At 39.7% G+C, this 25306-nt stretch overlaps 1 protein-coding gene across 1 annotated transcript in view; it reads right to left on the bottom strand.

Moving 5' to 3' along the window:
• Window positions 1-2794: 2794 nt before the first annotated feature.
• ZDHHC8 (zinc finger DHHC-type palmitoyltransferase 8) overlaps window positions 2795-25306 on the bottom strand; it is a 112046-nt gene continuing 89534 nt past the window's right edge. The window contains exons 3-11 of the mRNA XM_032198721.1: window positions 24104-24261; window positions 20732-20904; window positions 19966-20068; window positions 16408-16499; window positions 14585-14717; window positions 13511-13628; window positions 12650-12759; window positions 9201-10237; window positions 2795-6883 (exon numbers count right to left, since the gene is read on the bottom strand). Of these exons, the coding sequence (XP_032054612.1) occupies window positions 6712-6883; window positions 9201-10237; window positions 12650-12759; window positions 13511-13628; window positions 14585-14717; window positions 16408-16499; window positions 19966-20068; window positions 20732-20904; window positions 24104-24261 (2096 nt within the window). The 3' untranslated portion in view covers window positions 2795-6711. The remainder of the gene's footprint in view (window positions 6884-9200; window positions 10238-12649; window positions 12760-13510; window positions 13629-14584; window positions 14718-16407; window positions 16500-19965; window positions 20069-20731; window positions 20905-24103; window positions 24262-25306) is intronic.

Genomic DNA, 25306 nt, shown 5'->3' with positions numbered 1-25306 from the left:
TCAGCTTCCCCTGGAAGACAGCCCATCCCCTCCTCCTGCACCTCTCTTTTACAGGTCTGAGCACTGGGCTGCTCTCAGGGATCCCTCATGCCCTTACAAGTTCTCATGGACAGCTCCAAGTCCAGGAATGCTCCGAGTCACCACCTGCTGCTCAGACAGCCTTGTGGCAGGTATTTGAAAGATGCAGCACAGAAATACAGCATTTGTTGCAGGAGGTCAGGCCACCAGGTTCTTCAGGGCCTTTAACCAAACTCCTACATAGCTTCAGGAGAAATGATGCTTAAGAAAAATGGAAATTCATGAGACAAGGCACAATGGGAGAGGGGAGGTATGAAAATCAGGGCACAGCGCCAGAGTGAAGGGAAAGCCCTTTGATACATTCTCCACTTTCTCCATCACTGCTTTCTCTTCTCTGAATTAGCCCGTAAAACAGTGGGTCTACCTACCAGTCTTCCATGGCATGGAACATAACCACTGGCAGAAACACTGTTTCCAGTCTGTTTTATTTGCTAATGTTTTAATAAGTATTTTTGGTTTTGTATTTTGTTGCTGATACAACCGTTTTTTTTTTCTATCAACACAGATCAGTTCCATTTAAAATACACCAGATCGGGACACCTGTAACTAGTTTTACTTGAATATATGTACACAGTTATGTATACATTATATACATATAGGCATTATATATACATATATATATACACATATATATAAGGCACTGTAAAATGTACCATCACTTCTCTAGGACTGTTTTTAATCTGTGGAAGTAGATCATATTTCTTCATATAATTTGAAATGTCTAACCAAGACATTTTAAAAATGTTTCAGGGTTATACAGATATCAGCTGTAAAATAAACCTTACTTTAAAATTCAAGTTATTGTGACAAGATGAACAAAACCTATTTTGACAGTAACTCTAATCCATTTATTATATAACTGCTTCTCTCTTAAAAGATATATTCACCTGTATAAATAGTTTCCTTTGTCTCTCCTTATTATGTTCCAAAATGTGAACTGAAACTTGTCCTGCAGAATAAAAAATAACAATAATGGAGAACTGCATATCAACTTGGATAATTTATCCATTACTTAGAGAGAGGAAAGCCAAGATCTCTGTAAGCCAAGATGTCTGTAAATAAAATGTACTAAAACAGATCATGACCTTATATAAATCTGTTCGATTTAGCCAGTGTCAATGGAGCCTGGTAATTAAGTTTCTGGTCATGTAATAAAGTAACCTCTGCCATGTGAAGACACTACAGCTCACAAATATGACTGGCATTTATAATGAACATGTTTGAATGGAACGTCGCTCGATATAATCAGCCTACATATGCAAATTACAGCATCAGAAATCCTGAAGCAGCTGCCATTAGGAGGGTTTGGCAACTGTGCAAATTATAAGCCAGTCTTGCGGATCAAATGAACATATTTTTCAAAGAATAGCAACGAATGGACAGATGAAGATAGATTAAAAGTTATGCATCTTTAGGATGTAAAAATCCAGACATCCTGGATAGAACATTTCAACAAACATATAATATTTTTTCCACAGTTACTCTGTAGCAACTTTTCCCAATTGTGCTGGAGCACAGGATTCCTATTAACCCCCACAACTTGAACACAAAGCACTCTAAAACCCTTCATTTAGTGTTGTTCCATGAACCACTTACTGTGACCTCACAAACATGATCCATTGGTCACAAGTAGGAGGCACACTTTCAAAGAGCCAGCATATTTTCTACTCTACTGAAAGCACCTTGAAAATGAGACTTCACCTTCATTTAATGTTTTGACACCTGGGGGTCCTGCACTGGAGCTGGCCTGTCCAGCTGTACTGTTTCAGTTCACGTTTTGCACAAGGGGAAGTGAAAAGGGGCAGCACCCAATGAACCAACTCAGCATTTCATAACGCACCAGGGAAACCGGACACTTTAAAATACTGAAGTGACTCAAAGGTTTAAAAAATATATATGTATTACGAGAGCCACAAAAAAGGTTACAGACAGAGCTCCACAAAGCCTGCACGGATACATTCCAACAATTCAAGGTGGCAGAACAGGTGAGATACAGACCATAAAAACGGTTTGACATGAACTTTCCAGACTGTCAGAGACAGCAACCTTGACCTAGTCTTTCCCACATAAAAATAAAATAAAAATTGAATATATATATATATATATATATCTAGTCTGGACCACAGATATAGTCCAAAGAAAACCACATTGCAATTTCCACATTAGGCTTATAGGAGAATAGGCGTTATCTGAGGAACGGCCGCTGTAACGCCCATGAGGTGATTATCTTAGGCCAAGTTGACATGACATTACACTTGGTTAGCAATTTCAGAACAGCAACACAACACAGTTCATTTGCTGCACATGGCTACTAATACAGCTCTGTGCAACCCTTTGAGCCGACTTTAACCAAACTATGTAAGTACATTTGTTTAGTTTTAATTTAAAAAGAAAATGCAAATGTAAAATATTTGGGCAGTTCTCACTATCACCTTTCTTCAGAATTCAAGAGTTGAGAACTTCTTTAATGTACTTGCTTACAGACACATCTTTCAGATTGTATTAATGATCTTCAGGAAAACATGCCACCCTGAAGCATTTTCCCTTGTTCACTTCAGGTTATGTCTGCATCCAGTTTTGACATAGGGGGCCAAATGCTGGTTATATATCAGTACAGCATTTGGCCCAAATTTTCAAAGTCTTTGCTATTCAGACTTTCCTATGAGGTCAACAAACAAAGCAGTAAAAAAAGAAAATATTAAGGCTTCAAGTAAAAATATTTCCTTTCTCTCCCACCCATGTAGTAAGTTACATTTAATTTCATAATACTCAATATATTATACAATTAAAGATACAGAGATCCAACTTTTCAAGGCAGATTGTACTACAATGAAAACCTGGAGGCTAAATGGGAGTTTATGAGCAGGGAATGAATGGCTAATAAAACGCGATATGCAATGAAAATTGATGCATAAACTAAACAAAAACTATTGCTGTTCTTAAAAAAAAGTAATACAATCCACAGCTAAAAATAAAAACATGCTGAAAAGTTTTAAGACTTCTGAAACACGAAATAAACATGACAAAATCAAGAAGCTACTTTATAATATGTGTTAACTTGTGCTGGATTTCCATGGCTGATCCCCACCTACTGTAAATTAGCATCACTTACACTCGTTTCAGCGGAGCCGCACCAATTTATACCACCTGAAGATTTGGCCTGTAGTGTCTGTAAAAATTGAGTATCTCAGCAGAAGAGAAACTCTGCTGCTAATCTGTAAACTGTTTGAAGAACTATTCTTTACCATGGGCTGGATTCTGCTCCAAAATTACATGTACTAAGTAGGTCCCCAGTCCCACAATAGGAGCTGTGGAAGCAGACACTTACATTTCTGAGAAAACAGCTGTAGGTTCAGTGCCTTGAGTGGAAATGAGTCTGGATTTGCTGCATGCAATCTCCTGTTAACAGTTCTGCTTAGATTATTCTTTCAGAAGATTTGAATAATTTACTCCAGGCTATGTGCACTGAATTATATACAAACCTCAAAAGGAAAAAAAAAAAAAGACTTTGGTACCATTGTAAACCTATTACTGTATCAGATGTGTCTCAACTGTGGCCAGAACTACTCACAAAATATATAAGCCTTACATTTGAACCTGTAATGACACAGTGCATTCATTCTTTCCTCCCTTGCCCCTTGTGAACTATTTCAAAAATAACCCTGGATATTAGTGCTTTATACACACAATACTGTGTTTAGTCTTGCTGAGAAATTCTTCTCTCATGAACTAATGTAGTTAACTTCAAAGGCTGTTTGGCCCTTCAAGTTCCTCAGTAGCTTTTTCTTTTATACATGTAGGAGAAGAATGATTAAAGTGAAGCATCACTGGGATGCAAATCTCAAATATTACATTGGTACGGACTTTCAGCCTTGCTTGCATGAATTTCATGTACATATTCAAAAATACATGACAAAATGTGCCCTTGTCTAGATCACTAACCCAAGTTCTGTGTCACTCATCGCCTCTTTCTGAGCGCTCACAAGAGGCATATGTGATACTTTAAAAACAGATAAGTCTTGTGTTATTCTACGCACCAGAGTGAATTCCAGTCCTTGAGGAAGTACTGCAACTTCCTGAGGAGTTAACATCAGGGCAGAGTTGCAGATTAGTAACAGTTAAGGATGGAAGAAATCTGTAAGGCCATTTGGTCTAGCCCCTTGCCCCTGCAGGTTCACCTCTTACAGAAATTTCTCTAATCGTTTGTCTGAATATGGTTTGACTCTGAAATAGGTAGCCTCCAGTACTCTGCCTTGGAAGACTATTCCACTGCTCCTTCCCTGTCACCTTTTCTCCTCCCTCTAAAAGCAGACCAACTGGTAACCAGTGACAACCCTCTGACTTCTATGATTTACCTTTGGTTTTATATTTTTTAACTAATATTTGTAAAATTATCATATTCAATTTCTATTTCATTGCTTAGCCAGTGACATTTTTTTAGCCCTTTAAATCTTCTCATCAGCCAGCCTGTCCAGTCTTTTAATATATATTGCTCCCTCTGTACCTGATACAGATTGCCAGCATCTTTCCGGCACTGTGTGCCTCCAACTAAAGGCAATAATCTACACGCCAGTGAACAAATCTGCACAGAAGGACTATTGCTTCTCTGCTCTGTAATGTCCCCATAGTAGGCATTTAAAATATCACCAAGGCCATAAAATGCACACTGATTTCTAGTTCACTGTCTCGTAACTGGCCTATTTCAGCCACATCACTTTGTAGATTTCTCCCTTCAGACAACATCAAGCTTTACACATAGAGATAATTAACTTTCTTATGTTCTTTTCAATCTTCCTCTCCAAAAATTATGTGATACAAAAGGAACATATAGTAAGCATGTATTGCAGTGGATGTCAAGATTTATCAAATCAAAAGATAAATTTTAACCAGGCAAAACTAAGGTCAACATTTGCCTTCTGGAATAATTAATCTTGACATACGTGAAGACAAGTAGGATGTTATCAATGCACTCTGAATTGCTACCAGATATCTGGAGAGTTCTCCATTATAGTCAAGGACTGAAAAGGACTTAGTGCCTTGAAACAAATATCCTGAAAAACAACCAATTTAGCTCTCCAGTCAAAACTATTCACCAGGAGAACCAGGTGGAAAGTCAAGGTTTCATATGCTGACTGGCTCACTGATAAATTTTTACTGACTTTGGCAACAGTCACTCAGGATATTCTTAATTGCACACATGATCTGGCTATTTAACATTGGTCCAGACCTCAGTACTTTTGATAGTAAGTAAATGGGAAGGAAAAGGAGAAAAGGAAAGAAGAAAAAAAAAATCAAACGTTTGTCCCAAAATTAGTTATCAGAGTCTTGATATCTATGACAAAAATAATGTAACTCTTTCTTGTTGTTGTTTTTTTGTTTGTTTGTTTTATAGTAAAGTTGTCTTTAAATCCAGAAAGTAAATGTAGTTTTCTCGAGACAGGAAAAGGAAGCCTTAGAATGTTAAATAGATTTGATAGATATTATTTTAAAAAGTTGTTCCCAAGGGGAAAGAAAACTCAAAAACCAAACATAAAAATCCTTTGTGTAACAGTATTGAAGACCAGAGGGAATGTGCTAGTCATTAGGCAGACAGCAAATTTATATCCTTTAGACTTATGCTTGGCTCAGTTACACACACTGTAAATTCAACAGATCGTGATAACCCTGCTGCAGGATTACACAGAGGGCACCAGGGCAAGGCAGTAAACCACGTTATTGCCTAGATCCAACAGGTAATAAGGAGGGTGTGGAGAAAGCAGCTGACGACTGTTTAAAAAATGTTCCCATCCAAACACTTCCTTTCTTATCCACTTGGTTTTGTTTCTGAGTCAGAGGAGCCTTTAAAAACCAGAGGGAGCAAGAGGTGAGAGTGGAAGATCCTTACTGGTGTTGCGGTCCTTTTCCATGAGAAACAAACACACGGGTGCACACACACGATTTCACACATGGGGAGGCACATTGCAGACAGTGAGAAGCTGTTGCTATCCTTTTTCCTGCACCCAGCCATGATCGGGGAGCAGGGAGGCTTTTAAAGATGAGACGGCGTTCATTGCCCAGGGTGCCCCTGCCCTGCTCCTGCCCAGGAGGAGGAACTTGACCTGCAGTTCTTGGGAGATGCAGAGCAGTTGTCATACACGCAGACTGCCCAGCGCAGGGAGCCTTCTTTCCTTCTCAGTAGGAAAACAGCAGCTGGCCTCTGACTCCCGATGGACATACCACCAGCCAGAAGAAACAGGAATGGGCATGGAAAAACTGAACAATCCTGGACATTTCACTTGTTCACTGCACAACTGGTACACAATGGGTTTGTTGGACAGACAGATGCATAACGGCATTAGCACTCTCTTGCATGAACAAAATCCGCTCTGTGGTTGTGGTGTTAGGTGGTAGCCAGTTCCCATCTGTCAGGTTAATGAAGAGTCTGATGGACTGTACAATTTTATTCCCTCAAGAATAAGGCTGCAGCTGGTTTTTGGCCAAAAGATAGAGATGAAAACAGAACAAACCCAAAACAAGAAAAGGAGAGTGGCCGACTGCTGCTGCTCCTTCTTTGTTGTTATTTGAGTCTTCACAGTGCTCCTAGCTTCATGGCTGGCTGAGTGGATGGCTCTTTATTTTTATTTAATTTTTATTTTACACTGAAATTTCATAGGTCGTTCCACCAACTCCAGACACCTTCTTAACATTTGAGTGTCTAGCAGGGCTGACAGGTGTCCCCTGGGAACTTGATGTTGAACCCAACCTGGATATTCCTTTCGGCTGTCCATTTATTTTACTGTGAGGTGTCTTCAACTGCATGTCATCCCTGCATCAAAAGAAATATCAAAAGATGCAGTGTTAGTTACTGAAGGATGATAATGGAATGGCTTCATTGAGGATGAGTAATTATCCGTATTTCACCAAGTCCCACTCATGCAAAAATATTAAAGCATGGAAACAATCTGGTTGAAGCCAATAACTTGATGAAAAGCCACTGAAATGAGAGAATTTCTTTGCCCATTAGCTTAGTGGACCAAACTCCAGTAATATTTGCTCATTTGTTCATTTAACCACTTGCTTAAATACTTTGTTGAACCAAACTAATTGCACAAGTATCAGCAGGAGGGTGTAACTGTCTTCACTGCTGACTTTAATCCAAACTGTGTCTTTCTTACAGTTAGAAATACAATACTCAGAAAAAAACACTTCCCAGTTAAATATTCAAAATTAAAATTATGTTGCTCATCTCTGAAAGACATAGGAAAACTGAAATGAAGATCTTCTAAATGACGGAAGACACAAACTGAATCAAGTCAGGAAGCACACTAGGATGCCGGTAATTGAAGACCATATTCCTGATGGACTCTTTAAAATAATTTCCTTTCTTAAGACATATTGCCAGGGTGCAAATGGCTTCTCTCAAAAGATCTTTTAAATCTAGACTATTACACTAAAACTTAGTGTGCCTCATCTCCAAGATTCACCAAGCAACTGGATAAAAGCCTACTAAAGACCTTGTGTACATTCTGGAAGTGCCAGAACAAGTAGGATCTGCTGTATTCTCGCATCTTCCTCCTGCATAGTGAATGTTTGTCTGCTTGGGTTTGGCTCGCTCTGAAGTTTAACACTGGCTCATGTCAGCAGCAGTGGGTCTGGGACTGAAATACCTTCCAGAAGGGAATATTCCTGCCTGCAAACCAAAATGTGCTAGGTTTATAAAGCAGAGAGTACTTGTGGCAGGTTTACTTCACTAGGTAAAAAGGACAAATTTATTGAGATATTTAATCCAGATACTCAACTTGATTTAAAAACTTCAGTAAAAAAGATCCTCTTCATTGGTATCAAATGTCTGCAACTTTCTTTAATATCTAATGGGATCTGTAGCTGTTTTAATTGCTAGAGCACTTCTGCCAGACTTTGTGTTTTTTGTTATTTTGAAGAGATGAACTGGAGTAAATTTACAGGCTCTACATTTTAAACAAAAGCAGTGTGACCAACAAGCTGACACAGCATAACCAAGAAACATAGACAGAGAAAATGCAATGAGCTTTTCATATTAGCATCTTTCCTAGAGCAGCAGCTTATGTGTCCAGGGCTCAAACAGAGGGCAGAGAGACAAGAGAAAGTCCACAGGTCTTCTTTTACTGAAATAAACTAATTTCTTTAATTCATGTGAGGAGGGGATAATAGCTGTCTGCCTGCTCAGTGTTAGTTCTTCCACCAGTAGACAAATCATCTCAATAAATACAATTCACTTGGAAACACCAGGGAAAAACGTGCTGGCACTAAACTCTGGGAGAACTACAATAATAGTTGTCCCACATTTCAATAACTTTCCCTAAAATGTTGGATAATGCAGGAGTTAGAAACTGGGGACCTTAACTAGATGACAGCATAGTGCAGTAATTGCCAGGTGCAAAGAAAATCTAAATATTTCTGATTAGCCCTCCAGGCCTCACTTGGCTGAAATACTGCAACCTCAGCTGGATCACATGGCGCTTTTCAGACTTTCCTTTCCAAGGTCTCCAGAAGGAAGAGTGCATGGAGAACCTGCAGCTGAAGATCTTGCTCAGACACCACTTTGCTCCCCATTTTCTTACAGTAAGGAAGACGACCGAAAGATGGCCTCTGCTTTTATCACCAGTTCTGCACTATGGGGCAGTCGTCACAGCTAAATATGCAGCTCTCTATGACAAGCACAGTTCCCAGGACTTGTCTCAGTCACCGTGTCCCTTAGTGTAGGGTACACTCGCGTGTGCCATGATCCTACCTTTGCTTCTGTGTCCAGGCAATCGCTGGGTCCAGCCTCTGTTTAGGCTGCAAACTAAAACAGCTCCACCCTTTTGTGTGTAACAGGAGGGATAATTTGCCCTGTATCTTGCAAATAATTATCCAGTTCAGCTAAGACATTAAACCACTATGAATTTTACAACTTAACCTCTAGTCCAAGTTACAACAAACGTGCAAACGTTTTGTCATGATGTGGTTGCTCTGTGGTGTCACCGAACTGAAGAGCTCCCACAAATGTCCCACCCTTACTGGCCTACAGTGAACACGTAACCTGGGCCGTGCCGCCTGGGAAATGTCTGTGCTCAGTTGCACGCAGGCTGTCATTGCTCGGCAGCTCTGAAAGCAGTACGTACCTTTGTGCTCCCACTGATTGCACCTCTGTAATTTCCACAGTGTTTACAAACGAGACAGCTTTCGGGCCTCCATAAGAGGGTGACCTAGGCATCCCTGTGGGGGACGATGGGACCTGGTGGCCTGGTGATTTGTAGGAGCCATTGCTCACCCTGCCCTGTAGTGCTTGATGGGACTGGACATTGTTATTGGCTAAATCAGCTTGAAGAGAGGTTGTGGAAGTCCTTGGTGCTCTTGTCATTGCACTTGAGAGTGAAGACACTGAGGACTGCAGTATAGGGTTCCTTGTGCTAAAACTGGTAGCAGCCATCAGATTGTCTCTAGATCCATACCTCATCGCCATGCTGCGTGGGTCTTCAGAGAGAGTGCTGACTTGCTGAAGGCTGTAAGAGCTAGGGGTGTCATAAACACCTGAGTCTGCAAACACTGAATCAGGGTGTGAGTGGAGGAGCTTCTCCCTCTCTTCCATCTCCTTCCTCTCCTGGATGGATGCCATAATGGTTTTGGAAAGGTTGTCATAGCGGACTGGAGAGGGATCTCGCTGATGTGGAGCTGGGCCCCCCAGCACTGGGCTGAAGCTCTGAGGTGGCTGGCGTTGCAGCTCACTCCCCCGGAGATGGCACATTTTGGCTGATAAATATGGTGAGTGGTACCCGACAGAGCTGACTGCAGAATGGGCGATGCACTTCCTCCCCGAGGGCGACATGGGGTTTAGCAAACTGTCATATGAAAGACTCCCATTTCTGTTTGACAGAGAATTGGGAGAAAAGATGCTTTTGTAAGGGGTGGAAGTCGCCCCTTCAGACTTTATTGGATGAAGGGGCACTTTGTCTGTCCCTCTCCTGCCAGCAGACTTCAGGCTCAGGGATCGTGAATTGATGGCAAAGGAATCTATCTGGAGTGGGGAAGACTGATAGGTCTTGTGAAGGGAGCTCTTTCGGTAGCTGGGGATGTCCAGGCTTGGTTCAGACTGGTAGTCAAGGCTGCCGCCATCCTCTTCAATCAGAGCCCCTTGACTGTGTCCCTCCTGCACGGTGATCTAAAATAGAGGTGAGTATGAGAAACAGAAGGCTATAACGCGTATGTACAGGTTTAGTCTCCATGGGAGTGCACAGGACAAAAAAAAAAACACGGATGTCTTCTCACATACATGCAGCCTAGCTATGACAAAGGTTCATTATATGGAATCTCCTAACTCCTGCTCAGCATATGGATAAGCACCTCAGAAGCAAGGAGTCAGTCACAGTAAGCGTTAAATAATATTGACTAATAAGTAAATCAATACACAGGCACAATGAGAGAACTTCTAAACTGAACTCTGTTAAGGTAAATCAGATTGTAATCAGATAATACTGCCCTTGGAAAAGCACTTTGCTTCAACTTTTCTAGAAATAGCTTGTGAGTTGAGGGATGTCTGCTTTTGAGTGCTGAGTCAGTCATATCTTAGGTTTCATTTCAACACACTGGGGACCAGCACACTCTTAACCACTTTACTCAGAGCTATAATGTTCAATAATTCTGAATTTCAGGTCATAGGTCTTCAAAATTAAGCATCTGAGATTAATTAAAGCAGAAAGGCTCCTTCCCATGATTTAGACAACAAAATGAAGCAATCTTCTCTTTTTTACTGCCTGTGTAGGAGAGATTAGCAACCTCAGAGAAGGAAACATAGCCCATAATATATTTACTTGCATTCGAAACAGATAAAACTTCCCTTTGTTTTTACTCTGTGAAAGACTGGTTGCAGTTCTGTTCACTTAAAAGGCCATTCTATGCTAAGCAAGTAACTTTTGCTTCTTCTTTAAGGCAAACTTCTTTAAGTTTGCCATAATGCATAATAAATTGGCCACACTGTCTCTACAGAGAATGATTATCATCCACGTATTTAAGAAGAAATGCATACAATGCACTTTCTTCTTTATCTATTTTTATTCAAGGCAAATTAACAAAATAGCATAACTAGCAAAAATCTGTTCTATTCCAAATTTTTCTTAATTTTTTGGTCTTTAACCTAGAAGACAGGGAAATACGTAAAACAGCTGACTGTATTCTAGAGCACGGTGCTAAATTTGGCCTTCTCTGGAAAAAGGAGACCAAGTGACAGCCTGTAAAGGAGGAGGAAAAAGAAATGACGTAGCTTGTAAGTGAATTTGTGCTACTTATCCTTGTGATCCGATCCCCCTTTCCTAACAGCTTTTACTGCTCAAAAGCAGAGTTACATTGACAGGCTGAAGAACTGATAGAGAAGAGACAACATGATATTCCTCACACAAACTACTCTCTTTCTCTCTGCACATTATACTTAGATATGGCTTGGCACACAAATACATGTAATCCTTTCAGATTGCCAAGTGAACTCATTTTTATGATATTCCCACTTGACTAAGAAAGTTGTGACTACTTGAAAATTGTACAATTCTACAAAGCTCTTTGAATGTACACCAGTCAGCCTCTAGTAACAGAACCTTTTTAGGCTGAGACTGAAACAGCAACCCTCAGAGTGAAGACACTGTACTCCGTTCTCAATTCATAACACCACCCAGTCTCCTGACTTAATAAGAACCTATCCTGGATCTATATTGCATCTATGTGTGCTTAGAGTATCTTCACTGGTATATAAAGATTTGGATGCATACTGAAAGCTGTATCAGTGATTTTCAAACTACTCTTCTCTGGTCCTGGAGGGGGACCTTGCAACGTGTTCATGAGAAATAAGTGAAAAAAAACAAGCCTATTAGCAATGAGTTTAGTTTTGTACTGTTCTTCCAAAGAAAACACTGTGAACTGTTTCAAAGTTTCTAAGACAAAGAGAAAACAGGCAACATTCATGCCAAGGAATAGGCTCTCTAACGGTCTGAACCTCGGTTTTCTTGATAGGAAGAAAAGAAGTGAAGTGCTTGAAGTTTTTTTCCTCCAATATATAATCCAAATGCTCTCACAAGGTGCTAAAACAGGTCAAACATAAATAATTTCCCTTTAATTTAACTAAAATATCTCTTGGGAAGCTTACATGTTTTTTATGTTTTGCCAGCTGACATGCTAAGGAATCACTGAGAATGTTGTCTGTCGTCTAAAGGATGTGATGCAGAAAAGTGCTAAGCATGCCCAGCTTCCACTGAAGCAAATGGGAACTGGCATCCATGTCAGGAGAAGCCAATGGGAGGTGACACTTCTCAGCATCTCAGGATCAGGCCGAGACACTGGCCAAGCAGCCATGCACCTTTGTCAGCAGGGCACATGTGTCAAGCTCAACAAAGGAATGATGCAAAAGTAGACATGTTTTCAAAAGAAGCATAATGAAAATCTACACTATCACACACCAATGCCTAATGTTGTTATTTGTATTTACGCTTTGACATTCACCAAAGCCCTGGGGTAAATTTTTCCTCAGCTCCAAGTTGTCTGGTATTAATTGGGAACAGATTCTCGCAGGCTACTGCAGTTCACTCACCTGCTCAGCTGCAGCATGGTAGTGGACTTTGGGATTGTTGCTGAAAGCTGGCCGATACTTGTACATGGCAGGTGTAGGAGGGCTGATCAATTTGGGTGAAAGGCCACCTTCTGGAGAAGAAGAAAAGCAACAAACTTAGTATTAGAATGTATGGACAGCATACTATCATCCCTGAGTGCTTGTTATCCATGGTCCTCTGCAAACTGAGCTCTGTGCTGGAAAGAACAGGACTTGCAGTATTTTGTGTATAATTCCACCAAAATCAACAGGGCCCCATGAGGAAATAACAGTGCCTGTGGCCAGATCAACAATCTAAAGAGAAGAAGAAAATATAATACATTAATGTGAAATGACATATTTTGGTGAGTAGTAATTTTGCCGTATTTCAAATTACTGGTTATTTGGGTTGAATTCAACAAATAGTTCTGTCCAAAAAAAAAAAAAAAAGATTTCTTAAACTATTTTTTATTAAATCATTAAATTATTTCTTAAATAGTCTCAGAGCTTTAAATTCATCTTTTCATAAATGGAATAATTGTTTGCAATGTCTAAGCATTTCATCTGATTCCTTATTTCAAAATGAGATTTTTCATTTTAAAACTGATTGAAAAATTAATGAGTTTAAAAGGGTTTAAAAACTCTCCAAAATGAAAAGAAATATCCAGCCTAGGCTTGAATGAGCCACTTCAGGTCGACTTTTCTTCCTCCTTCCTGCTGTTTATTCCTCTAGCTCAGAACTCTTGTAAAAATAAAACCCTTCACCCAGATCCCATTACTGTTTTGAGAGAATACCAGAAACCTTTTAAAGAGGCTAAAATGTTTTCATATTATTAAAAATAAAACTCTGATCATGCAACTAACCTTCGCTGGTTCCCAGCTGCCCTTTTAGCTCAGAGTACTTGCTTTGATCTCCTTTGGGTGGGAGAGGTGGCTGCACATCCATACTTTTATCCTCCAGACCTTCCAGGCTAATTTTAGACTGAAAATGACCAAAGAATCAATCATTACCGCAACTTGGTTAGATAACAGCATGTGTCAGAGTGCTGGAGTTACCAGAGAATGAGAACTACCTGTAACAACAAATATAATTGAGCATTCACTGCAGACAAGAGCTGTCATATATGAAATTAGCACTGTCATCACAAGCCAGTATAATTTTAAATGCATTATCTTAGTCTACTTGGCACGCTAAATAACATTACCATCACAGTAATCATAGAATTATTTAGTTATCACAGAATTATAGAATGGTTTGGACTCGAAAGGACCTTAAAGATCATCTAATTCCAATCACGCTGCCATGGGCAGGGACACCTTCCACTAAAATCTGGTTGTTAGTTAATATGTGGTAGAATACACTTGTGTTTTCTAGCATTTTCCAGCAACTTTCCAGGTAGCTCTCAGCAAGTAACTGTCTACCACAAAAATCTTACAAAGTGGCTTCTAATTAATCCACTACTTTTTTTATAATCCTTATTTAGATTTCATGTCAGGAAAAAATTAACAAACAAGAGGAGAGTGGAGAACTCAACTTCTGACACAATATTCTTCACTGGACACAAACCTTCCTGCAGTCTGGAAGCTTGTGACTTTCCTCAAAGTAGAACAACTGACCTGGTTCCCACAACACAGCAAGTTAGTTAAAATTAATTTGATCACCAGGAGGTGCGAAGTCTTGGGACATAAAGTAATTAACTATTGCAAAGAACAACAGTCTCTTCCAAAAGATGCCCAGAGGGCTGTTGCTGGATCAAGGGCTCCAGTTATCAAATCTGTGTTACTTTCAGAAGATAAAGCGTAAGACAAGGGCTCAATCTCTGCCTGTTTCTCCAAGAGATGCATTATCTCAAGAAGATTTTCAATGATAAAGTTATTTCCAGGCTTGATAACATTTAAGACATGCTCTTCAAAAGAAGTGCTTGAAGGCTACCTTACCTTGCTCCGGTTAAGGTTGGCTTGGATCCCATTGTCACTGATCTTCACTGTGATTTGTCGTTCAGATAAATCAGGTCTGAGGAATGGAGGCTTCACGCTCACAGCTTGCTTCTTCTTGGGCTCGACTATATACCTGATTAATTGTTCAACAGTCATCATTAAAGTAAACTACAACCTAACAACTAGGCATAGAGACAAGAAAATCTTCCTACTTCCAGGGTGTGATTTAAGGATGTGGTAGAATCTACATAAGCAAGCTCCATTTATTTCAATGGATGTCAGCCCAGGTAATAATTAAAAAAGCAATAAAAAAAGGTTTTTAGTGAGCAAAAGGAGAGGATGCATTAAAAACAAAAGAGAAAAGCAAATTCTGAAGCACTGACGGACAAGAACACAGTTGCACAGTTCATGTGAAGACAGAAAGAGAGGCCTACCACCAATGGAATTGATTTACTAGAGCTTACCTAGTTAACATGAAACAGCTTCCCTGCGGTGGCAGGTGGAGACTGGGGGAATAAGACCCAGCACATGGGGAATTAACATGGAGAAGATGATGTGTTGTCAGTTCTAGCTTACCACATAGTGACTTGTTTCTGTAGCATGTTTAGAGTGTTCAAATAAATGGAGGAAAAAGAAACAGACAGGCCTATAGCAAGCAACAAATCTGAAGGGAAATGGCTGATTTTAGACAGTTAATTTATTTCCCGTGGACTGTAATTCTGAGTGCAGTTGGGCAGTGGTTGTACCATGAACAAATACCAAAACACACACACAGGCTTTCTCTGTTTTATCTAGTGAACAGGACATCCTGGTAATGATGGCTCAGTGACTCACAATATACAGGACAATTTGAACAGGTCTTCACAAAACAGAAAAATACTGCTTGCTAGAAGTCTGAGAATAGCAATGATGACATTACACCCACACCTCTCTTAACATGAGTATATCCCAACTTCTAATATCAAGCTCTCTTAAAATATCTTGACCCGATTTTTAAGTTTTGGTAAGTTTGAGAAGCAGCGTCTTTACTTTAATACAAGTAACAGACGTTTAGAACTTATCTGTTGCACAGCAAAATAAAATAAATTAAAAAGACACATAGTGGTAGTGGTGCCTGGGATTGCTCAGCACCCTGAAAAAGCTCAATTAAGTCTTCTTGTAATTAACGTGTATACAGACTGGAAAGCTCAGCATCTAGGATATTTATACTCCATCTATCTATTGCATTGAAATCTTGATTTCAGGATGTGAAGGGATAAATCTATTTCCTCAAAAATAGAAAGCCATAAATAAAATGCTAAGTTCCATAATGTAGACCTGGTTGAAAATCTGTTTTATGATAATGAAAGTGCCAGTGAGATTGAAAACCACAGCTGCCTTAAATTAGATTCAAGTCTCAAGGGGAAAGACCAATTTTAGAATCGTTCTTTCTTTCTAGTGGACTAGAATTCCTCACCTATACTCGGACAATGCAAAAAATCATTTTGGAAATAAGATTAACATACTGAAATTTGTTACTGAAATTCACTGGATGAACAAGTTGGTGAGACAAAGCTATCAGCTCTTGATATAATTCGATTTGCTCATTCCAAGTAATTTCTGGGATGAGGATTATGAATTACATGAAGAAAGCAACTGCTTTGATAGGTTACAGCCATGCAACAGTGAAGCAGCTACCACAGAGACTTCTGGAGAGTTTTGCTTTACTTCCCTTTTATTTCATTAATTGTCTTTCACTCGTGAGCCCAACAATGCATACTTTTTCCCTTTGTCCCAACAACTCATCCATCTCACTTGTTCCCAGTTGAGAGCATTTCTCTTACCTGGGAGCCAAAGGGCTGCAGAGCACATGTTCCACATTTCCACAGCATCCTCGGGTAAAAGGATTCACTCCTCCTCGAAATTTACCTGTCACCTGGAAACATATTCAGGACAGAGCTCAAACTTCTTGTTAAATAATACTCATCATCCAGCCCTCAGAATGCCAGAACAGTATACCTTGTTCTAACACTAGTGCCCTTCCCAAACAGACCATTTTACTTTGAATGTTGCTCCTTTTCCCTCCTTCTCTAACACACCACATGCAATGGCCACTTCTAGCCAGCATGCACACCAACAAAAGATCCCTTCCCCAAAACACTGCGAGCACAGTATATATCCAAGCTGTCAGGTTCACCTCCCAATGCTGTTTCTACATGAGTTGTGCCTGCTGTCAGCCTGACTTCATGTTTTTGTCCCTTTCCTTCCCTGGTCACCTCCACTCCTCTACCCTGGCAAGTCCCCTCCAAACAAAAAGGAGTGTCAATTCTTCATTTTCCATGATGGATGAGATCAGTGTTTCCCCTAAAACAGCATCCTATCCCTAGCAGCAATCAGTATGAACCACTGCCTTATGTGGGAGGGTGCCAGGAAGTCCCTGGTGATTACAATGCTTGCTTGGAAATTAGCTACTTTAATAAAAGTCAAGTCTCATTAGACTGGCAGGATATATTCAAAGCTTCACAAGCATTATAAAGGGTATGTACTCAACGGGCAGATACTTGAAAGTAACCATATGGGGATAAATACCAATAAAGCCAGAGAGATTAATAGTGGTTGCTGTTAAAAGCATTACTGTTGCTTTTTGCAAGTAATGCATTTTAATCAACTCATAGTCCTGATCTAGCACCAAGTTTAAAGAGTACCAGAAATACTTTAATTACTTGCACATAAAATACCAACGATTAAATGATTTTGCAGTATATTATGCTGGCCTCTTTGATATTCCATAAAACTCTTTAAAAGGCCAAGAGAGAAATGTTGGAAGTTTTGAGTGCTGGAAGAGTAACATGATGACTAAAGCATGGACCTGGGACATTTGGCAGATCTACATTCATTCCTGGGCTTAAGCTGACTTGCTGCCAGATGCTGGCAAGGCAACTTCAACTCTCTCTGTCCAGTTTCTCAAACACAACATGGAAATAAAATTTCTCTAACTCACAGATTACATTACTAATTATATCAATTTGGTTTCTAAAGTAGTTTGAGATACAGAGAGAAAGCAGTCTCAGAAGAAAGGGTAGTTATTAACTATTCAGAAACTAAAAATACCAGGCTACGAGCAGATGTTGGTTGTTTTGATTCCATTAAAGACTTTCAGAGGCATTCAGAAAGCTCACAAGAATCTAAATTCAGCCACTATGCACTCATAAGTCACAGTCTGTCTACTATGAATGCTCAAAACCTACAAACCGCAAAAGGAATAAATACCAAAAACGTACACTAGAACACCACAATGTCTGCACCACTGGCCTATAAAATGTAATCAGAAAAGAGGACAAGTGTAGGTGAGCATATATTAACTGGGGACCTGACAGCAGATAACTAACAGTCTGAGAAAACAGAATCAATACTAAGACTGCAGGAGAAAAGTGAATGTTTTAAAGCAATGGCAAAGCAAATCTCTTATCTATTGCTCCTGGTCTGGTGTCCTAATGACTTAGATATGCCTCCTGTGAAAGGCACCTGAAGGCTGGGAACAACCACCCTCCAGTTCCAGCTATGCAGTACACATGACTAGGCAGAAATTAAGACAACATTATATTTGATTTTCAGAAAATGGCACAAGAAGATGAGTTAATCTCTAGTGGTTTGGTAGCTCAGGAAACCAAAGCTGGATAGGATGCTTTTTCCAATAGTTATTTCAATCTAGTTAAATGCAAAATTCTCAATCTATCTAAATGTCAGTGTAGCCAGAAATACAAGAATTATATATATATATATATATTTAATTAAATTTCTCCTTCCTCCTCAGCCTAGAATTTTCAGGGACAATTTTAATCCCTGCACAGATATAAGCCTAAAACAACATGATTTGGGCTAGAAGACTAAAATGCCCCGGGTTTCATGCCACTGTTGTTAGCACTATCAAACTTAATACTTGGCCAAAATCAATTTTCAAATGAAGAGCAGCTGACTCCAAGAAAGACTAAGATGGGCAGAGAAAAGCATTTAAAGATTTACAGCTACAGTAAGCCTGCTTTGTTCAAAGGCCATGTTAGGCAACAATTCAGGATGACTTCAGATCTTTGCTTATGTGAACTTCTCACACTATTCACGGATAAAAGGTTTTATTGTCTATTGTGGGATAGGAGACAACCTCATCTCAGTTTACAAAGGCCTAGACTCAGGCAGATGTCTTCAACTCTTACAGCCTGCGCAGCACCTATACAAGCTACATAAGTACTAGGCCATCAACCTGCAAGAGCCAGAACAGCACGCTACTCTACATGGGCTAGAGAGTCCATAGATGCAAAAGCAGCATAAACACATGTGCAAAAACAGTGAAAATAGTGAGGAGGAGGTGTTGGTGGTGAGAAACATTAATCAACCAACCGAAAAAAAAAAAAAAAAAAAAAAAAAAAAAAAAAAAAAAAAAAAAAAAAAAGCAAGCAACCAACCAACCAACCAAAATCCAACAACAACAAAAAAAAAACAGGTGTATGAGCACAACTTTGGAGCTGTAAAGGGTAAAGCATTGGGATATCCACAATTAATCAGCCTTGGGCAGAAAGCTGACAGTACTGTGTGCAGCTTACTGGCACGCTGCATGCCCCAGCGTCACGCTTTGTAACTGAGCTACCCCTTACAAGTGGCAGGGACATGTTATCAATCCCATGACTAGATCTCTGTCATCTGTTTCATGCTATTCACGTGTGCATGCGTATAGGTCTGGATCACCCACATAGTGGCTGTGTATTATATACACGTGAGTAACTGCAAGGGAACTGAAGTTTCACAGGCTTTTTGGCACAAGATGCTGTGCTGGCACTTTATTTGGAGAAGGAAAACAAGTTAGGTCCACTGGCCTCTGTGCATGTGTGTGTGCATACACAAGAACAAGAGAGACAAAGAGAGCAAGACAAAGAGCTAGCTCAGGCCTTGTTATGTGCAGTGTGGGTTTGCTGGGGGAGTTCAAAATACCAGGAGACAGGGCAAAAATATGATTTAATCTTTTCCTTTCTTTCTTTTATTCAGTCTCATAATTTGTTCAGTCTGAGTCATAAAGTTTGAACTTCTGGGGTTGGCGGTACTCACCACATAAAACCTATTTCAAGGTCATAAGTAGATTTTAAATGGTAAATAAGACTTTGTGCTTTGTGGCTAAGAGAAGGGGAAAACCTTTGTTTGTAGTGCATTCAGGAAAAGAGAAAAAAAAAAAAAAGAAAAAAAGAAAAACTAGGCAATCTTCCTAGCTTCCCATAAAAATTCCAATAAAAGTGTTACTGTTAAGATATGCGTCTATTTATTTATTTATTTTTATTTTTTTTGTTTAACCAAGCTGACCTTCCTTCCCAAATCAACATTTTAGCAACAAACACAGAGAAAGGACTGTTTCTTACCTGTTCATTGGTTGTGCGCCCTCGGGCCACTAGAACAATATGAAAACCAGTGAGACCAATGACTGGAATAAAGAATAATCCAGCCACACACATGACAGCCATTCTGTATCCAGGAGTTAAAGAAACTGGAGTGAGTGAAGGGAAAAAGAGGTCATGAAAAACAGGGAGAGGAAAAAGAGAAAAAATCTTGGAAATAGGGAGCATGTTCCTCACCTCTAGTTAGGCTAATTAAATTTTACCTTAAGTCTATCTGTTCCTTGACAGGGTCCTTATCCTTGAGATGGTTCAAAAATAAAGTGAACTTATTGATTCCTGCTCAAACCGTCTTGTAAAGATTATTCTGCCCTACACTGTCAGCGTGAGTAACACCTCTCAGAGACAAGGGTTCATGTATTACACTAGCACAAAGTGGAACTGCCTCCAGGGCGAATTCTACTGTATTATCTGTTTTAAATACAGTAAGCAGTACCCAGCAGTGCAGGCTCACACCAGCTGGAAGTCAATACACAGAGTGTATCTTTTTTCTGGTTTGCCTTAGCAATGACTGACACAGACAAAAGGTTGGCTAAAGTTTTGGGGGTAATCAATGGTTACATAGATCAGATGGGTACAGAGGAAAAATTGTGATAGGCATTTACAGGGGAACAGCAATGCAAATCAGGAGAGGAGTAAATCTGCACCAGTTCCAGGAACACAAGTCTTCATATCAACTCTCACATTTTCCTTAAGGTCAGCTTGTGTCTTCAAAAACCAAGAAGAAGGATACGTAATGGTGGTGTGAGCTGCTCCCAGCTTTTCCATGTGGTTTAATACGAAGATCAGACCAAAGGTGAATACTCCAACCATGTGCGTACTTAAGGACAGCAAGAAGAGAAAAAAATAGCGGTAGTTCCTCCGTCCTATGCAATTGTTGACCCACGGACAGTGATGGTCAAAATCCTTGTAAAGAAAGGGAGAGACAGGGAACAATATCCATACAGTGAAAGGAAATACATTTTCTTAGAGATATCTAAACCATTGTCATGTAAAAACACATCAGGCTAGTTCTGCAGCTTCACAAACACAATCTTTATAAGGACCAAGTGGTTTCTATATTTATGAATGGAGAGAGTTACTTGAGAGGTTATAGAATTCAAAGAGAGAATATAAAGCAATAAAAAATAGGCTATTTATATGCTGGCAGCAGAAGCACTGATTTTTTTTTTGGTCATCCTTAGCACAAGGAGTCAGTTAAAATAAAGTTATCATAACCTATAAAATTTTGAAGATGCAATACTGGCTTCCCACATTTCTGTATTTATATGTAAGCTGAATGAATCTACTTTAAATAATAGTGGGCCTCATGAAAAAAATACTTCTTTTTTTTTCTTTTACCAAGCAGATCCCCCAAACTAAGTAATATCTGGCTAAGACACAGGCAAGGTTCTGGACAACTTGACTGATAGCTATGAACCCCAAACTAACCAGCTGTCCCCATCAGAAGTTCAAAGTACCTTATAAAGTCACATCCCTTTTAACAGATTTATAATGAAGTCAACCCACAGACACCTTTCAAGAGCCTTTACACAGTTTTATAACCATGTAAGTCCACTGCCTTCAATGTGATTATTCTAGGTGTGCATGAGTGAAAGAAAGATCAGGTGCAGAGAAATAAGCCCTTCCTATTTCTGGGTTGTTCAGAGCAGATATTACACACCGATTACATCAATACATTAACTGTTTATTCTTTGTTTTGTTGTAATGCTATCTTTAAAAATTCTCCAATGATGACAAAGCAATTTTTATATTTGTGAAGTCTGTATAATATATTTACCAAAAATTTACAATATACAATAAATGGCTTAGAACTTTCTCAAAGCACATTAGAAAATGACAGAGGCAATTTAATGAAGATCATTTTGGGCTACAATGCTGACATAGCATGTGTCTATGCTGTGAATCTTGTTGTATACTGCCTAAAATATCTACAGATTATGAAACTATATGAATACCCACTGTGAACACTTCAGTAAAGAAAACAGAAATCTGACTACTTTCATCATGGATTCATTTTGGAGTCCATCTGGTCACAGCGGGCTTTAGGTTTTAACTGATTTTATTTCTGCAAATGTTGCCATTTTTTGTTGTTAGCTTATTTTTATCACATTGGCTCAAAAGTTGTATATTTGGGCTGTGAGCTTCCATAGCACATTCTAGACTGAAAGTGAAAAGATGTCAATTATAACCCTGAATGGGTCCCACATGGAAAAGCCAGCAGAGTCCCTCTTACTACTGTCCTCAAGCTCTTCTAGAATAGACAGGTGAGTGGGAAATTAAGATCACAAGAATCAATAAATGACAGTGTTTAAGATCACTTTTTCTTAATTCAGAAGTCATTAATGCTTTCTGCCTGTATTCATTCACAGCAGTCACAATTTAATTATACAAGCAGAGTTTCTTTCTTGCCCACCAGAACAGTAAGACACATTGAACTAATCTGACCATCATAAAGCTTCTTGAGAGCTAGGAAAAGTCACCTTGTGTTCTGCTATTTTATTTAGGTTACTTTTGGAATCTCTCCCATTTTCATTTCTGCTGCAGAACTGACTCCCCTGGAGGCCCTATGGCAGCATGAAATTGTACGTGTTTATACCAGTGAGTTCTAGGCAATCGTTTTTTTCTGAGAAAACTTCATTAGTTGAAAATGGATTTTCATGCTGAGCCACTAGGGAGGGCAGAAGGAAGAAATTCCATGGGACAACAGAATTTATCATCACCTAAACAATCCTTGGAATCTAGAATTAGTGAAAACACGTATGTTTTTTCACTTACTTATATATATATTACTTATATATAAGTATATTCCTTATACTTAGGAATATATGAGTCAGGTTTTCTATGAAAAATCTAGTTCTGTTTAACATTTCACAGCAGTCTAATGAAATTGTGTGACAATGAATAGTTTGTGGCTATTTCCTTCCACCCAGGGACTTCGGTAGCTCCCGACTCTCCATCTTCTCAGACACAGCATTTTTCTAAGGCCTTCCACAATAGAACAGACTTGTCCTATCTATAGATGGTTAGTAGGCACAGTGCTGCTCCCAGCTAATTATAACTTAGATATATGTTGCCCTGGAGGAGAAAATAACTGACACGAGATAAACCCAGTCAGCTTTTCTCAGACAAGTAGCTGTGCTGCTTTCTTTGGGACTATTCCCTTGCTTTTGGCAAAAAGGATTAGTACAAAGATGGTGTATACAGCATTCCAGCTGACAATGGTATTTTTTGCCTTTCTGATTAGCAATTTCTTTCATTTTAATGGCACAGCTGAATATATTTTAGACATATTAAAAAATTCATCTTTCTATTGAAAAAACAACAACAACAAAACTTGCAGCAGAAGTATCCTTAACAAGTGGAATTTTTAGCTCAGCAATAAAAAAATTTCCCCCTGGCAATACACTCTGTACTTAGAAGTTTAGGAGACATCCCAAGGAGACACCCAAACGCACACCTTATTGTTTGGGATTTTTTTTTTCAATCCTGTGTGCTTCACCAAGACTTCAGGGCTACCACGAAACATGAAAGGCCCATAATTCAGAGGGACCAACATGACTTAGTTCATGGCATGAGCAGGGGTGTTGACACAAACGTACAGCCCTATGATTGACTGGAGACCTACTCACTGGATTCTGAGTTTGGTCTTCCTGAAGTTCATGTGCACCCAGTTAGCTTAGGGTTCATGATTTAATTTGGAACAAACTGGTGCCTACTTTACTGGGCAAGCAGACAAGCTAGAACAGTTCGCCCTGGATTTTCTGCTCTCTTGAACTCTGCCTCTGCATGAACTCTCCCATTCACCCCTTTTTTAACATTCATGATTTCTATACTACCTCCAGGAAGATACTGCCAGGATTATAAACTCTTAACCTAATTATCACTGGCAACAAAGCTGACATCAAGCACTACTGCATATGTAACATACATCGTAACTGAAGGCTATGTTTCAAATGATACCAATTGGTAGGAGACCATCAGCAAGGCTAGAGCTGGGAACTTCCAAAAATTGATAATGGGGGAGGTACCATTCTACACATTTCCAGTAGTACATGCAGCCCCATCACTGAGGCATAGCCAACACAACCAACAGAATGGTTACCTCAACACAGTTGTCACAGACGCTGCAGTGAGAGCAGCGTGGAGGACGGTAGAAGTGGCAGGTGGCACACCATTTCATCCGTACTTGGATTCCTTTAATCTCCACGTTCTTGTAGAGTGGAGCTCGGAAGTCATCATCTTTATCTTCATCTTCATCTGCTGCTCAATGCAAAACTAAAAGTTAGTGGAAATAACAGCGGGTAAAGATGAAAGATCTAATCCAGTCAGTGCCTTAAATATAGGGGCACTGCATGTGCTCTTGGGCTTGTCAGAGAAACAGAGAGCTGTGGAAGTGATGGACTGTCAGAACAGGTTGTCCTGGCTGCAGAACACTTCAGTGATCTGGGCTCATTTCAGCACCCGAGGCAACGCTCCCATGGGAACGCCAGGCAGCCAGTCCAAATCCTGGACAAAGAGAAGTGTGCGAGTCTTATCTTAGCCAGCAGTTACAGCCGGAATGAACAAGATGAGAGTCAAAGAGGTGATGGAAATCCAGGAATCACCCAAACCCTTGCTGCAAGAAGTTCTGCTGCATGTATTCAGGATTAATTCAATGCTAGTCTACCAGCATATAGAACAAAAGAAATTACATCAACTGATATTAAAAGAAGGTTATTAACAGAACATTGTGCTAGCTCAAACCCCCAAATCAACCCAGATGACCCAGTGTGGTGTTTTGTCAAACACTCTAGTGTCAGCCCATCACCATCCCAAAAAACAGTTGCTCCAGGGAGCCACAGTGAAAAGAAATGTGTGTGCCTGCAATAAGCCCTGCACCAGTGTCTGCTTCCTTATAGCACACCCTGTGCTCTCTTCTTCAGAGCATGCCTTGAATACTCTTACTTAAGTGGCAGTATATAACCAGCAAGATCTCACCTCCCTCAAAGGCAGTATGGTCTAGTGACCTGAGCAAAGGACTGGAAGTCAGGAAGTCCTATATCCTAATTTTCTCACTCTGTAGCCTTGGGGTATTCATTTAACCTCTTTTTGCCATTAGTAAGATTGGAATGACAACATGGCAGAGTTATGTTATTATGGACAACCCCCTGGAGGATGGGTGATCATCTCTACTGAGCGCTGCCCTGTTGGGAAAACAGACCATTTAAAAATAAATTCAAAAAATAAAAGCCAGTCTAGAATGGGCAAACATATATTGGGAAGAAAAGGAAAAATGTGAATGATGTACATGGAAGTTCATCTTTTA

Source organism: Aythya fuligula, chromosome 17 (assembly GCF_009819795.1).
Source record: "Aythya fuligula isolate bAytFul2 chromosome 17, bAytFul2.pri, whole genome shotgun sequence".
In the NCBI taxonomy this organism is placed as follows: domain Eukaryota; kingdom Metazoa; phylum Chordata; class Aves; order Anseriformes; family Anatidae; genus Aythya; species Aythya fuligula.
The sequence above is the reverse complement of the archived record's forward strand: the minus strand, read 5'-3'. Positions and strand labels throughout refer to the sequence as shown.